This window comes from Moschus berezovskii, chromosome 13 (genome assembly GCF_049115385.1).
Source record: "Moschus berezovskii isolate FMDL1 chromosome 13, NW_MosBer_1.0, whole genome shotgun sequence".
Lineage (NCBI taxonomy): Eukaryota > Metazoa > Chordata > Mammalia > Artiodactyla > Moschidae > Moschus > Moschus berezovskii.
In genome coordinates, this window is record NC_142472.1 from 4,343,961 (window position 1) to 4,359,596 (window position 15,636).

Below are 15,636 nucleotides of genomic sequence, written 5' to 3' on the forward strand. Positions count from 1 at the left end.
GAGATGCTAAGTGATGATGTTGGCTCCAGAGCTGAGATTTCCAGGCAAATGTTTAAGGTGTGACCTGGATTTTTCTTGCCGCTTATAATAAAATGCTAATGGAGAGACATACACTGAGAGAATAATTATTAAACAATCAGGAAACCAGGATTTGATGATTTGGGAAAATCTGTCTACCGAGATGGCAAAAGATTAAAAAAAAAATTTCTCTTGGGGAAATCATGCCCTAGGGAAAACAAAACAAAAATCCTGAGGTTGTGTCTGTACAACCATCCTAGGACCTCAGGAAGTTTGGAAGGTCAGAGCATTAAGTTACACAAAAGGCTTTTGAAGGGATTAGGTGTGACTCATAGGTTCCCCTCAGCCCTTTGAGGAGCAGCCAAAAGTATAGGAGGGACTACCTAGGAAGGGTTTGTGGGGGAGCTTCTTGTCTAATGGGGTGAACCCTTGTGACACGGAGTCTCACAAAGTCAGTGAGAATTTTATATTAGCAAAAACACGGCCAGCTTAGACAGAAAGGGACAGAAAACAAGATGAAGTGAAGAAAGGCTGTTGTTGCTTGCTTTTCAGTAGCTCAATTGTGTCTGACTCTTTGTGACCCCATGGACTGACTGCAACACGCCAAGCTTCCCTGTCCTTCATCATCTCCTGGAGTTTGCCCAAACTCATGTCCATTGAGTCAATGATGTCATCTAACCATCTCATCCTCTGTCACCCACTTCTCCTCCTGCCCCCAATCTTTCACAGCATCAGGATCTTTTCCAATGAGTTGGCTCTTCAAATCAGGTGGTCAAAGTATTGAAGTTTCAGCGTTAGTCCTTCCAGTGAATATTCACGGTTGATTTCCTTTAAAATTGACTGGTTTGATCTCCTTGCTGTCCAAGGAACTCTCAAGGGTCTTCTCCAACACCACAGTTCAAAAGCATCAATTCTTCGGTGCTCAGCCTTCTTTATGGTCTGACTGTTACATCCCATTCATACATGACAACTAGAAAACCCACAGTTTTGACTATGGAATAGCCTTGAATTTTTGTCATATTCTTCCCATTAACTGTACTTGGTTTGGTTTGGTTTTGTTGCCTAAATTAGCTCTTAGTAAGTATCTTTTAAATGCAACTGAATAATCCCTGAGTAGACGGGGACGACAGAGAATGAGATGGCTGGATGGCATCACCAGCTCAATGGACATGAGTCTGAGTGAACTCCAGGAGTTGATGATGGACAGGGAGGCCTGGCGTGCTGTGATTCATGGGGTCGCAGGGAGTCGGATACGACTGAGCTACTGAACTGAACTGAAGGTATATTTAAAACAATATGCAAGTATTATTAATAATCATTGAGGAGAAGATACACAATGTTAGTAATTTGATAATAAATAAGTTTCAAACATCTGATTATAGCCTCAAAAATGATAAGGGATTAGAAATTGAAGGAAGTAAAATTTTGATAACTTCCTTATCATTGATCCTGATAATCAGACAAATTTGTCCAAATGTGTGATTTTTTTCAAATAAAAGGTAAGTTCTAATAGAATTAATAATTGCACATATTTAACAAATTAGAAGATATGCACTTAAATTCACATTGCAAATGATTAGATAGCAACAAAGGAAATGGTAAAGAAACACTTAAATGTTTGCAAATGTTGTTACATGATGATTAAGGCAAGAACAGGCACTACAGGTCTGACAGTAAGTGTAAATGAATTGAACTGTCCTTTCAAATCATTGTGAAACTCTTCATTGTACAGAGAAAAGTATAAAAAGATCAAGAATATAGTTGTTATAATTCAACGTCAGATACACATTGGTTCATTAGAGATCGCAAAGAGGAGAGTTTGTAGCAAAGTGCATCAGAACAACATTTCGTTAACTAAAAATTTGCTTTTGTCTTTTGTTCATCCCCTTATGTATTTGTGCAATGAGATTATTATTTGAAAAATTCTTTCTTATTTGGTAATACATCCTTATGGCTCCTTTGAATGAGGAGGAAGAGTTAGTTGCTCTAAGTTGGCTTTCCCAGGAAGTGTCTGGGTCCAGGTGGCTGAGCAGGAGGAACTCAGAACCACACCTGTGGAGGAGTAAGGGAACAAGGATTCAGCAGATGGGAAAAAAAAACCCAGGCTGGTTTGGCTTTCACAGGTCTGAGGGAGGTTTGGCTTTCACAGGTGCCCTGATTGTTGGAGGCGGCTGCCCAGGGCCTGTGCTCAGCCTCGGGGAGTTTCCGGGGAGACCCCGAGACAGGCTTGCTGCAGATGCAGGCAGCAGTCCTGGCTGAAGAGGTGACCAGACTCGGGGACAGAGCAGACGGATGGAGGGAAGAGCGCAGCAGAGCTTTCCAGGCAGGCCTGAGAGAAAGACACTGTTGCCAGGCAGAAATCCAAAAGGGCAGAAGATGGGATGGGGCGACAAGCACCACGGCCTCCTAGAAGCCAGAGAGAAGGTCAGTGCCTGTTTGAAAGGATTTGCTGATGCCTGGGGAAAGAACGCTAAAGCAACAGAGAGGAAGCAAGGAGTCAACTAGATTTCTCAACAAGACTCCACCCAGACACAGGAATCGACACCATGGAACACTTCGGAGGAGGGGACAACATAAGGGGACCGGGCGGAAGTGTGTTTATGAGGCATCTCCAAACCCATGCTCCCTCGGCAGAGAAAAATGCTCGCATATTCCCTTGTGGGAGGGGAACCCTATTTTTTGGAGATGGTTGGAAAAAACTGTTGGATGGAGTGACAGACATGAGCAGGGCTTCCCATGTCAAAAAAAAAAAGGCAAACAAACAAGAGAAAAGCAAAAAGCAACCTGGAGAAAAGAGAACACACACTGGGAGGAAATGAAACACGATGAAGCAGAAGCGCTGTAAGAGCTCAGAGTGCTGCAAGCGTGCGTTGCAACTGCGAAGCAAGGACAGCCACCGCAGAAAAAAGCAGAGTTTATAGAAAAGAGCTCTTGGACATTACAGTGTCATCATTTTTAAAGAGAGACAGCCTCAATAAAATTATTATATGGTGTTAGTCTCTCAGTCCTGTCCGACGCTTTGCAGCCTCATGGACTGTAGCCCATCAGGCTCCTCCGTCCATGGGATTCTCCAGGCAAGAATGCTGCAGTGGGTTGCCATTTCCTCGCCCAGGGGATCTTCCCAACCCAGGGATCAAACCTAGGTTCCCTGTATCTCCTGCACTGGCAGGTGGATTCTTTACCACTGAGCCACGTGAGGAAAAATTACGGGAGTAATGCTCAAATAAATCTGAAGGATAAGAATTTCTAGACCGGAATTCCACGATCAGCCAAATGATCAGTTAAATGTGAGATAAGCATTTTAGGCATATAGCTTCTCAGAAATTTACTCCAGAATTTGTCCTTATGAAAATACTAGATGCCTGGTCCACCAAAATGAGCAATGATATGGAAGAAGAGAAAGGAGAGAGGCTGCCAGCATGGCCAAGAGGGAAGTTCATTGGAGTTTTCCGGCTGGAGTCTGTGCATTAGGCATAAAAGCAACAAGCCCAGACGGTTAAAGACTGCAGGAGATAGTTTAGGAAAATAAAGCTGATAGGAAAGTGTTGGCGAAGTACTGGGTATTGAATTAGTAAGTATGTAGAAAACTCTAAGATAATCGTTATCTCTAGGAAAAACTGGCATAAGAACAGAAAATGAAAGTTCACTGCACATCTGAGTTGAGGCTTGTTTTTACAGCATCCTAATAAAGGAACATACGTATTAAACTTGCTACACCATGGAGGAATGGGGGTTACTTTTGCCTGGAGAAGGCTCAGAATGAATGTTTTATCCTCATGTGTCCTGGGGAGGGGGAGATCTATAGATAGTGATTTTAAAAAATGAAAAATCAAGAAAAGCATAAAGCAGGTTATTTCCAGAAATGGAGCTAGTACAGAAAGAAAGAAAAGAAGGGCAATATTTGCCTCTGAGGAGGAAGAATTTGAGATGGGAGGGTGGACGAATTTTTTAACAAAGTATCTTGTAGAAGTATTTGATGACTAATATGAATGCGTAACTCTGAATAAAAATTCTTAACAAATGGAAAAGGGAAAGAGTATTAATTTTTTAGTCAAGAAGAATACATGTATTGAACTGAATGAATTACCTTATTTGTTCTGAAATGACTTCAGGTATAAATCAGCAAGCTGGTTCTGAGCAACTTGGGAAGAACTTGTTATTTGGATGACATTGTTAAACATATTCTGTATTCTGACTGTTAACATTCCAAAATGTTGATCTAAATGCCCTTTCGATTTCTATTGTTATAATCTTAACTATAAACTCTTCTTTGAAGAATATAATTTTGAAAAACATATACTTCAATAAATGACTAGTCTACCAATGAGGTATCTTATTTGAAAAAATATCATACAATAAAAATGTCAGAGCTGCAGACCTCATTAATTCAGTTTTTTTTTCCATATTCTACCTAGGCGAAGGTGAAGTTTACCTTTGAATGCCTAAGAAGAAATGACTATTGTAAGCATCATTATAAGGATACCTTGGTCATTTTTTTAAGAAATGAAGGTTGCATTGTATATTATTTAATAGACTCTTTTACTGAGTAAATATATATTGAGTTTATTCATGTAAAAAAATCTCATTAAGTATCTATTTAATTCAGACATTCTGCAACATATTGGGAATGTGAGGCTGATACTATATAGTTTTTGCTCATACAGTGACATACAAGTAAGGAAACTGACATGAAAATGAGCAATTGTGATTAAAAGAAAAAATATAATTGCTCTATTGAAGGAAAAATTAAAAGTTATGAATTGATGGAGAAAATTCCAGAAAGAAGCTTGGGCCATGTGGTACAGATTTGGATGAAAGTGTCACATGTTCTGAGAACAGCCAGTAATTCAGGATGTCTGGAGCCCTGAGCAGTGAGTCTGAAAGAGGAGACAGGAGTCTAGATTTCATGAATTAAGTGGAGTCAATGAGACATAATTGTGTATGTTAGTCGCTTAGTCGTATCCAACTCTTTGTGACCACATGGACCGTAGCCCTCCAGGCTCCTCTGTCCATGGGATTCTCCAGGCAAGAACACTGGAGTGGGTAGCCACTCCCTTTGCCAGGGGGATCTTCCTGACCCAGGGATGGAACCCAGGTCTCCTGCTTTGGCAGGTGGATTCTTTACTATCTGAGCCACCTGGGAAGCCTGAGACATTATTATTAAGAATAGTGATGGCAATTCAGAGTAGCCAGATTTTTTCAAGTTATTTCTCTGTGCTATGCCCTGAGTCAAGCACTTTACATACACAATTGTATTTAATCCTTACAGCTACTCTATCATCATTTTTAAGTTTTTCAAACTTAATAGTTACAATAAAATTGGTGTAGAAACACCATGCTCTCATGAGAAAATGTTTCAGTCAAGTAAGAAAAAATATACAAAATGGCTTAAGTAACCTCATAAAAAAGTAACCTACATAAAAATGATGTAACAAGAAACAAGATTGGAGAGGTTATAGAAAGCCAGTTGTTTTATTTTTTCACCCCTCAAAAGTTTCCAAAATATCCATTTGTCAATTTAAAAGTAAGAACAGTGTCTATTTTTAGAGGAAGAAGGGGAAAGAGAAGAGAGATTGAGATTCTGTGACTAGGGAAGGAAAAAAAAGAGAGAAAATAATAGTGAGAGATGGGTTTCACCCACAATTACTGAAAAGCAATGCTGGAGAATTGGGAAGGGAGAAGCAAGGGGCAGAGGTCCAGGCGGAAGACAATAAAGGCTTCGGTTGAAGCAGTCATCAATAGGATAACAGCAAATGGAAGAATAAGAGACGCATTTGGGAAAGGTTCACCCACTTGGTGTGTAGATGGTTAAGACGATTCACCAAGAAAGGGAAATGTGAACCATGGTGAGGTTCCGGAAAGGAAGTGATTATTGACATGGCCCCTGTAGCTCTGGTATTACAATTGGGTGGTTGTTTCCTAAATGAAATATCCTAAATATGCTAAAGTATAACTAGGTAGTGTCACTTTATGCATTGCATTAATTAATCACAGTCCTATTAAACAAAAAAATAATGGTGGCTGAATGTCTTTGGTGGCACCACGTGGATCCAGAACATGGGATTCTGATTTGGACGTAATGAAATCTTTCATCCCCGAGTATCCATCACAAGCCAGAACTTTCAGGGGGTGACCCCCAAGAGTCCAAAAAAGAACAGCGAGGAAACTGAAAGTGCTGGTTTGAGAGCACGCTGGGCCACTGACCCAGCCCGTAGTGCCGTGACTTCCTCTACACCCGCTATGACGAAGCGGTGGATCAGTAAGGTCATCCACCGCCCTCGGCTCTGAGCAGCTTCCCGCCCACCTGCCCTCCGGCTAACCCTGCGCTTTCTTCATCCCCCTCCCAGGGCTCTACGAAACCTTTCTAACCAATGATGAACCAGAATGCTGTGACGTCAGGAGAGAAGCAAAACCCAAGAGCCCCTCCAAGGGGGCAGTGCACAGAGGCGGCGCCTGCCCCCGGACGTCGCTCTCGGCCTCGGCGGCGCCCAGGCTGGGCCCCAGCAGACTCAGACTCTGCGTCCTCGTGCTGATGCTTCTCCATACGGTCCTCACGGCCTCGGCGGCGCACAACGCCACGGCCCTGGGCGTCGGGGGCGTCCACGCGCTGGACGAACGCTCGGCCAGCGAGGAGTAGGGACTCCGCCGCCTGGAGCATCCTCGCCGCCCCGGCCGCCCGCGCGCGCGCGCGCGCGCATCCCGGCCCGGGTACCGGACCTGCGCGCGCATCCCCGCCAAGGTACCTACCGGACCTGCGCGCGCATCCCTTGGCGCAGGGCCTGGATGGCCTGAATCCAAACCAGGAGACACACACACACACACATACACCACACACACCACACACACAAACACACACACACACAGCTTTTTACGGACTAAAAGGCTGGAAAGTGACTTCGATTTCTCACACCATTTTATACACTGTGTTTTAATGTTTGGAGGTTTTCTTTGCTTTCCTTTGGACTTGGTTTATCCGTTTTGTTTTTGCACTTGTTAATACCGGCTTTACTTTGGGGGATGGTTTCTCAGAGGTAAACTGAGTCTTTTCACTGTCTCTCTCTCTCTATATATATATATATATTTCTAGTCATTGTGTGTGTTCATCAGATAGCTCTGTCTCATGTCCTGTCTGTTTCTATTAGTGGAATGACAGCTATGACCTTGCGGTATAGCAAAAAAAAAAAAAAAAAACAACAACTAACTAACAAAAAAAAAACTACAACACACACAAACACACAAAAAAATCATAAAAAAGAAAAAAAGACAAAAAAAAAAAGAAAACAAGAAAAAAAATAAAAAGCTCCCTAACCCTCCCTCCTGCCTAAGGAGCCCACGCCCCCCACCTGCCCGCCCGGGGACTCCCTCCCCAGCAGATGATCCGCTTGCTTCAGTCCTTGTCGCCGCCGCGGTGGGCGCAGCGCCTGCTCCGCTGGGCCCCTGAGCCGCTGTTGCAGAAAGGAGGGCCCCCTTCTAGCTGAGCAAACAAGTGCTCTCCTTAACAGGTGGCATCAGACAGTTAACACATCTTTATGTTGAAAATAAAAAAGCAAAGAAAATTACCTTGAACTCCGTTGGGTTCATCCCAAGGGCCCCGGGCCTTCCTCGCTGGTCAGGTGGCTGGAGGCAGCCGCCCAGGGTAGGGGGTGTGAGGAGGTGGGGACCCCACTCCCACCCCCTGAAGCCCACAGGCGGCTGGGCTTCCATTAGGATTTCAGTTCTGTTGCAGGAATACTGGAGCACGTGCCGCCCACGGTCAGGGGGACAGGACTCCCAGGCCTCAAATCTGGACTTCTTTCTCTCCTTTTCTGTTGCCGGGGAGTTGGCAGACGTGGGTACACTCCTGCTGCATACAGAATCTAGACCATTTCACCCCAGTATTCCCCCACACAGGGTTTTTCATTCCTCCAGGTATAAAGTGTATGCAATTCAGCATTATGGAAAAGACCTTCTTTTCAAAAAATAGGGTAGTCATTTTCATTCAAGTGCAGAATCGCTGTCACCCTCACGTGCTCTAGGTAGCTGAAGACGAGAGGAGAACTCGGATCACTCTGTTTGTATTTTTCCTTTTTGTGGGAACATTTCACCCACTGAGTGTCTATGAATTTGCTTTCTTAAAAACAAACAAACAAGGCTTTTATGAGTTTACAGTAGAATCAGTGAAAGGAAGCGTTAATAAGGGCTGTTTTTAAAACAAACAAAACAAATAATTAAAAAAAAAATAACCACTTCACATTCCTTACTATTCTCTAACTACACTTGGGAACTGCGATTCAGGGATGACTGCTGTACAGCTGGGAGATGAAGGTAAACTGTGGAACAGGTCCTCTTAGCGAACAAAATTTAGTTAACTTTCTAGCTATGAAATTCCCCCAGGCATTTGTTTTTGTTGAAACAAAACTTTAATCTCTGCATCATACCTAACTCTGCGACACGCGTTATAGTATGCATATTTTGTTTTGAATAAAAAAAACAAAAACCTGTTTTGTTCCAGTCTGTTAAGAATATTCAAAATAATAAAGGTATTGCTTAATAAAATTGCTAGAATTGTTTAGCAGTACATGCACAAATATTTTACTAGATTCTTTGTTTTAAGTGTTTTGTTGAGACTGAAAATCCTAAAACGGTCTGCACAAATACAAAAAAAACAACAACAACACCCAAAATGCAAAATTCTCCAGTTTTTGTTCCTTTTTGGAAAGTTGTTTTTTATGCAAATGCAAACACACATTCACACATGCACACACACAGGCGTAGTGTTTGTAACATGGAAACGATGGTGCTATTTCTGGGGACAGTGGGTGACGAGTGGCTGGGCAACATAGTAATTGCATTACATTTTGTGACACTTTGAGAAGAGAGCTTTGGTAGCGCCTCGCTAGCGGTGGATTATAGATTTCAGTGGGGTTGAGGGTGCCATGAGAAGGGGTAGGGAGCCATGTCTACTGGGGGGAAGGGATGGATGAGGACTCAGGAGGAGGAACTTGGCAGCTGAACTCCTTTTACACTGACCTCTTCATGACTTTAGGATAAATGACCAGAGCAAAGTGTGTCCTGACCTTCACCTCCCTCTGCCTGGCGAATACCGCCCCGCTGCTGTCCCTTCCTTCAGTGTTCCTCCTGCTTCTGTTCTTGCCAGAGGCGTTTCCACTCCTTCAGAAAGATGACGCAACAACCCAGATGCAAGCTGCACCCACTCTTCCTGGGAGGCCAAGAACTTAACGCTTCTAGACACTGGGCCAAATGCTGACACATAGCATCCCTTGACAACGGGGTTTCATCTTCTGTTTGTACTAACCTCTTTTTGCGCGTGATTGAGGTTCTTGTCCGATAGAAGGGGACTGGAAGGTTCTGCTTGCCCCTACTTTAGCTTTGGTTTGGGTAAGTGGCAGCCAAAGAGGGAAGCCGAAACCACCACTGCTGTCCGTGAGAGGTAAGTCTTCCGAAAGGCAAGTTCAGCAGCTGGGAGAGGCAGCGCAGTGTCGTGAGTATGCACTTCTCGTCTCGGTGAGGAGGGGAGGCTGGGAGGAGACAGTCTCGTCGGCCTGCGCTGGAATCGCCTGTAATTCTGGTCCGGTCTTTACTTGCCATGGACTCCACGGCGAGAGGGCTCTCTGTGCCTGGTGTCTGTGATGGTAAACGCGTCAGCACTTCCCTGAGGCCTTTCCACTGACTCAGTGAGTTAAGCAGCTTTTCCTCTGATCACCGAATGGATTCAAATGGACACTGACTCCTTGACAAATAGGAGAAACAACCACTGAGAATGCCGTGGACAGCGGAGCCAGGTGGGCTACAGTCCATGGGGTCGCAAAGGGTCGGCTACAACTGAGCCCATAAACACACCTAGAAGGCAGGTCTCGCTACATCCAAGGACCGTTAGGAGTGGTTCTCCTACTCAATAACATGCTTGATGTTCTACACAGAAAAAATTCAGACTCTACACATTTATCATCATCTTATTCTCTTTTCCTCATGCTGGATGTCCACTGAATAGTAGACAATGGATTACAATACTGTTGCTGTTCAGTCGCTAAGTCATGTCCAACTGCTTGTAACCCCGTGGACTGCAGCACGCCAGGCTTCCCTGTCCTTCACCATCTCCTGGAGTTTGTTCAAACTCGTGTGCATTGTGTAGATGGTGCCATTCAAACATCTCATCCACTGTTGCCCCCTTCTCCTCTGGCCTTCAGTCTTTTCCAGCATTGAGGTCTTTTCCAGTAAGTTAGCTCTTCACATCAGGTGGCCAAAGTATTGGAGCTTCAGCTTCAGTCCTTCCAATGAATAGTCGGGGTTGATTTCCTTGATTATTGACTGGCTTAATCTCCTTGCAGTCCAAGGGACTCTCAAGAGTCTTCTCCAACACCACAGTTTGAAAGCATCAATTCTTTGGCTCTCGGCCTTCTTTATGGTCCAGCTCTCACATCTGTACATGACTACTGGAAAAACCACAGCTTTGATTATACTGACCTTTGTCGACACAGTGATGTCTCTGCTTTTTAATATGCTACCTAGGTTTGTCAAAGCTGTTCTTCCAAGGAGCAAACATCTTTTAATTTATGGCTGCAGTCACCATCTGTGGTGATTTTGGAGCCCAAGAAAATAAAATCTGTCACTGTTTCTACTTTTCCCCCATCTATTTGCCATGAAGTGATGGGACCAGATGTCATGACCTTAGTTTTTTGAATGTAGAAGCTTAAGCCAGTTTTTAAAGCAATTATTTCTGAAAACAAGTTGAAAATCAAGAAAATAACAATTTTTCTACAAATGTATGAAACAGACTTCTCCATATTTATTATTGTCTTTTTTTCCTACAACAGAGAAGTCCCAGTTTGAAGAATATGTTGATGCTGCAAAACCAAATGTCACATAACGAACGTAAGTGGAGGTCTATATTATTCCTGTTGCTTTGATGTTTGGTGATACCTTATGTGGACTTTTCTTTCATTAAAAAGATGATGTTTGGTGATATCTTATGTGGACTTTTCTTTCATTAAAAAGATAATATTGTTCTCCTAACCTACAAATAGTAAGCCACAGTTGTTCTTTTAAATGACAACATTATTAGAAAAAAGGAATTTAGTTCCTTATCAATGAATTGGTAATATTATTAGAACCTGTAGTCATTGAAGGGGCCTCCCCGGTGGCTCTGCGGTAAAGAATCTGCCTACGAAGCAGGAGACAATCCCTGAAAAGCAGGAGGGTTCAGTCCTTGGGTCAGGAAGATCCCCTGGAGGAAGGCATGGCAACCCACTCCAGTATTCTTGTCTGGAGAATCCCATGGACAGAGGAGCCTGGCGGGCCACAGCCCATATGGCTGCAAAGAGCCGTACATGACTCAAGTGACTGAGCATACACAAACATAGTCATTAAAATAAAAGAAGGCAGCAAGGAAAATAACAGGCACACAGGCAGGAAGGAAGGAAAGTAAAAATGGATGCTGTATGAATGAATAAAACCCTCACTTTTATCAGGAAAAAAAATAAACAAAAGATGTAGTTGGTTGTCAGATCCATATGCCAAAGCCAAATTGGCAAATGACATTTGGCATCTGGACACCATTAAAAATTAAAATTAAAATACTGATCAGTCTTAGGCGTTGTTTTAGGCCTTTCCTGGTAATACCCTAATTTACAGTGGTGTTGCTACGGGGAGTATACAACCTGCAAGGGAATGGAAAGTGCATCTTCTCTTCACTAGCCCTGCAGGTGGTACCTGACTCTGCGTGCATGTGTCTATAAGGAGAAAAGGTGACAGGTCCATGGCACTTTGTATAGTGACAGCAGGGCGGCGTCTGGTGGTCTGGTGGTTAGGACTTAGCACTTTCACTCCCTGGGCCTGGTTTCAATCCTGCAAGCCGTGTGGTGGAGGAGTGGGGTGGGGGAAAACACTTGATTGCTCTTCTCCATTTTATCTTTTCTTCCTTTAGTTTCCATATCAATAACAAGCTTTTTAATATTTGCACCGAAACTTAGTATTTCCACTTTTTTAGTTGTGTTAATGATGTGTGATATATTAAAAACAGGGGCAACTATGCAAACACATATGTTATTTTAAAATTCTTATTCTGAATTCACTCAAGTACAATTTTTAAGTAGACAGAAGCACAGAGCCTAAGTAGTAATGACACTCAATTCTAAAAGACGTGAAAACACACACGTTTCACAGCACCTTCATGTGGTATGCTACCAGCTAGGGGAATGCTTTTCTCTTTAAATGTCAAACTTAAATCCTTAAAATATTAAATATTATAAACACTAAAAAGATATAAAAGACATTGCTAAGGTTTGTTTCTGTCCTGTTTCTGTGGTTGGCTAGATTACTCCTTTTAAGTTAATTAGCTCTTTCAATACCGTCATGTCGCTGTCGCAGTTGGCCCACTCAAAACAGCACTGGCTAAGAGTCGGACACGACTGAGCGACTGAACTGAACTGAACTGAAATTTCCTTTTGAAAATATGCATGCTAGGTTTGATCATCTTGTTTACTGAGTCTCAAAAAATAATCTAGTCACCTTTAAAGTTTTCAGTGCTAAGCTTAATGACTTTTTCTCTTTGTATCATTTTTATTTTTTTATTCTTGGCTATATCTGTATATGGTATGAAAAGAAATAGAGAAACACGGTTAAGGAGAAAATTTCTGCTGCTGTTATCAATCTGTCCAGAAGGCCAGTGGCCCACTGCCATGGACTGAAGGCAATCTGAGTGGCTGAGATTGGCCCAGCGCCCTCTTGGCTCAATGTCCACCTTCGTGATGGCCTGGATAAACCCTGTGATGACCTAGGGATTTAACCACGGTATTGCTAAGCCCTTGCCAAGGATGTAACTGTTTTTAAGCTCTAGAAATAATACCATCTATTCACCTTCACCTTAGTCTAAACGGTGTGCAAGTGTCATCAGCAAGGGAAAACTGAAAGGAACAAAGTTCTTTTCTAAGTCTCTAAGTAATGACTCAGTTTGGGTGAAATTCCTGGTGAAACCTAAGCAGAAGTCAAGATGAGCCAGTGCTTTGATTTAATGCAGTTTTCTTTTCCTGAGATGTGATGCAGCAAAATGAGAGTTTGGATATGCAAAATACACAGCATGATGAATGAATATATAAAACATATGTAAAACCTTCTCAGGTTTGTTTTTTTTACCATAAGAGTCTCAAATTTGGCAGTTTTCTCTTTTTCCCTTTCCCTTTAAGACAACATACCTTTTTATTTAATTCCTGTGGGTTTTCAGAACCCTTTTTTTTAAGCTTCCTAGTTCTCTTCACATTTCATATGGATTTTTGCAGAGTCATACCCATGTTCACTAAAACTCTTGAAATTAAAATCTCCCTACTCATCTGTTAGGCTCAATGCATATCAGACAAAATCTTCAGGCTGTTACAAGCAGGTCTAGCTACTGCGTGTATCCTGAGTTCTTCCTCCTTTCCCTCCTGCATTTCTGTCCCGCCCTCTCTTTCTCCACGCCCCCCAGCCCCCATCTCTATGTCTCTGTCTCCCTCGCTTTTCTGTCTGTCTTTTGCTCTCTTGCTCTCTCAGCTTTTAGATTTTAAAATGAGCTATACATCACTGACTCGATGGACATGAGTTTGAGTGAACTCCGGGACTTGGTGATGGACAGGGAGGCCTGTGCTGTGATTCATGGGTCGCAAAGAGTCGGACACGACTGAGCGACTGAACTGAACTGAACTGATACCCATTTCAGGGTTTTTGTTGTTAAATCATGTAGCCTGTCCTGTGACACTCGGAACTGAAAAGGGAAACAAATCATCTCATCAGAACAAACAATATTAAAAATGTAAGATATATTAAATACTGCATTATTAGAGCAACTAAGACCCTTTAAATTTCTAGTGAAAACTTCAATGCACTAATTTATGGCAATGACTCACAAAGAAATATTCTTTTCAAAATGACTTAGGGAAACTGTTTGAGAATGTGAAAACTACTAACATAATAATACTCTCAGAATACATTGCAAACAATGACTTTGACTTTTTTGGGGTTAGAAGATTTACATACTTTGTAATGGGGGCTTCCCAGCTGTCTCTAGTAGTAAAGAATCCACGTGCCAATACAGGAGACATAAGAGTCGAGGGTTCGATCCTGGGTTGGGAACATCCCCTGGAGGAGGAAATGGCAACCTACTTCAGTATTCTTGCCTGGAGAATCTCGTGGACAGAAGAGCCTGGTGGGCTACAGTCCATGGGATCACAGAGTCGGACACGACTGTAGCAACTTAGCAAACACACACATGCAGTGACAAATAACAGCTAAATCCTGCAAAACACTCATTGAATGCATCCAGTCAGCACGTGATTTCATTCCTGGAGACAGATCAATGCCTGCTTTCTTCCTTTCTGGCTGCAAACTTGACCCATCAATCATTCTTCTGTTCCTCCCTCAAGCTCTTCTCCAAGGTGAGTGGAAAGTGAAAATTCACTTTTTGTGACCCTGGAGGGAAAGCAGTGAGGCTTGGGTGCAGTGTTGTCTGAGTCCTGATCACAGTCTCTGGGAGGCTCACCGCTCATCGTCCTGAAGGCACCCCCCTCCCAGGTCTCCCCGACATGCACCCCGATCATCGATGCTCTCCCACTGGGGGAGACTGAGGCCCCATCCTGCTCGGCAGTCAAGCTCAAATTAGAGCAAGGTGTGGGGGAGCAGGGGTGGCGTTTGGATTTGAAATCACAGGATGAACGCCAAGAAAATTTCTGGATAATAAAACCATCTCTTATGGTAGTCAAATTAGCATTACTTACATTTCTCTTCTTTTCTGCTGTATGGAAGTTTTCAGAAAAAGAACCTGAAGATTCAAATCAACACCTAATGCTTTATTATTATTATTTTGAGAAGAGTATGCATGTTTGAACACACTCCAGGAGATGGCGAGGGACAGGGAAGCCTGGCAGCCTACAGTCCATGGGGTCACAAAGAGTCGGACACGACTTAGTGACTTAACACACATTCATGCACATTTTACGTCTTCATTCATCCGTTTATATGAAACAGACATAAACTGCCTACATTTATGACTGTCATTCATTTATTGGAAAACGAAAAACTGAGAATCCTTCCTGTCACTGGGACTAAGTTAGGCTTTGGGGAAATGAAAGAAGTATTTCTGGTTTTCAAGGAGTTCTTAGACCACAGTGGGAGAAGGATGTACAATTATAAGGCAGAGGTAAGTCCTGAGCTTGCAAACCGGACCGTGGGACACTTAACTTGCTTGGTGGAAATGAAAGTTCTACAGATAAAGTCACATCTCAGTAATCAATTCGAGGACTTCCCTGGTGGTCCAGTGGTTAAGAATATCTGCCTGTCAATGCAGGGGATGTGGGTTCGATCCCTGCTCTGGGAACTAAGATCCCACAAGCCCTGAAGCAACTAGGTCCTCCAGCCATGACTAGAGAGTCTGTGTGCCTCCATGAAAGATCTCGTATAATGCAACCAAGAACATGTGCCACAACTCAGACCCAACACAGCCAAACAAATGAATAACAAACAAGAAATGATCAAGCTGGAGTCAAACAGTCAGAACGTAGATGGAAACTTTGGTCTCGTCCAAAGATATGGGAGCTGAAGGAACCTTCCTGCAGGTCACAGAGAAATACAGGAGAGCCTCGTGGATGGAGA

General features: G+C 43.0%; 1 protein-coding gene across 2 annotated transcripts in view; it reads left to right on the forward strand.

Annotated features, from left to right (window-relative positions):
• Positions 1-7,183, forward strand: part of NALF1 (NALCN channel auxiliary factor 1) — a 615,113-nt gene extending 607,930 nt beyond the window's left edge. Inside the window, exons 3-4 of one of the 2 annotated variants that reach the window (XM_055426665.2) lie at positions 4,434-4,479; positions 6,366-6,480. In XM_055426665.2, coding sequence (XP_055282640.1) covers positions 4,434-4,456 — 23 coding nt within the window. In that variant the 3' untranslated portion in view covers positions 4,457-4,479; positions 6,366-6,480. Of the gene's footprint in view, positions 1-4,433; positions 4,480-6,365 lie in introns of both variants that reach the window. The other variant, XM_055426664.2, reaches the window with a different exon arrangement.
• Positions 7,184-15,636: the final 8,453 nt, after the last annotated feature.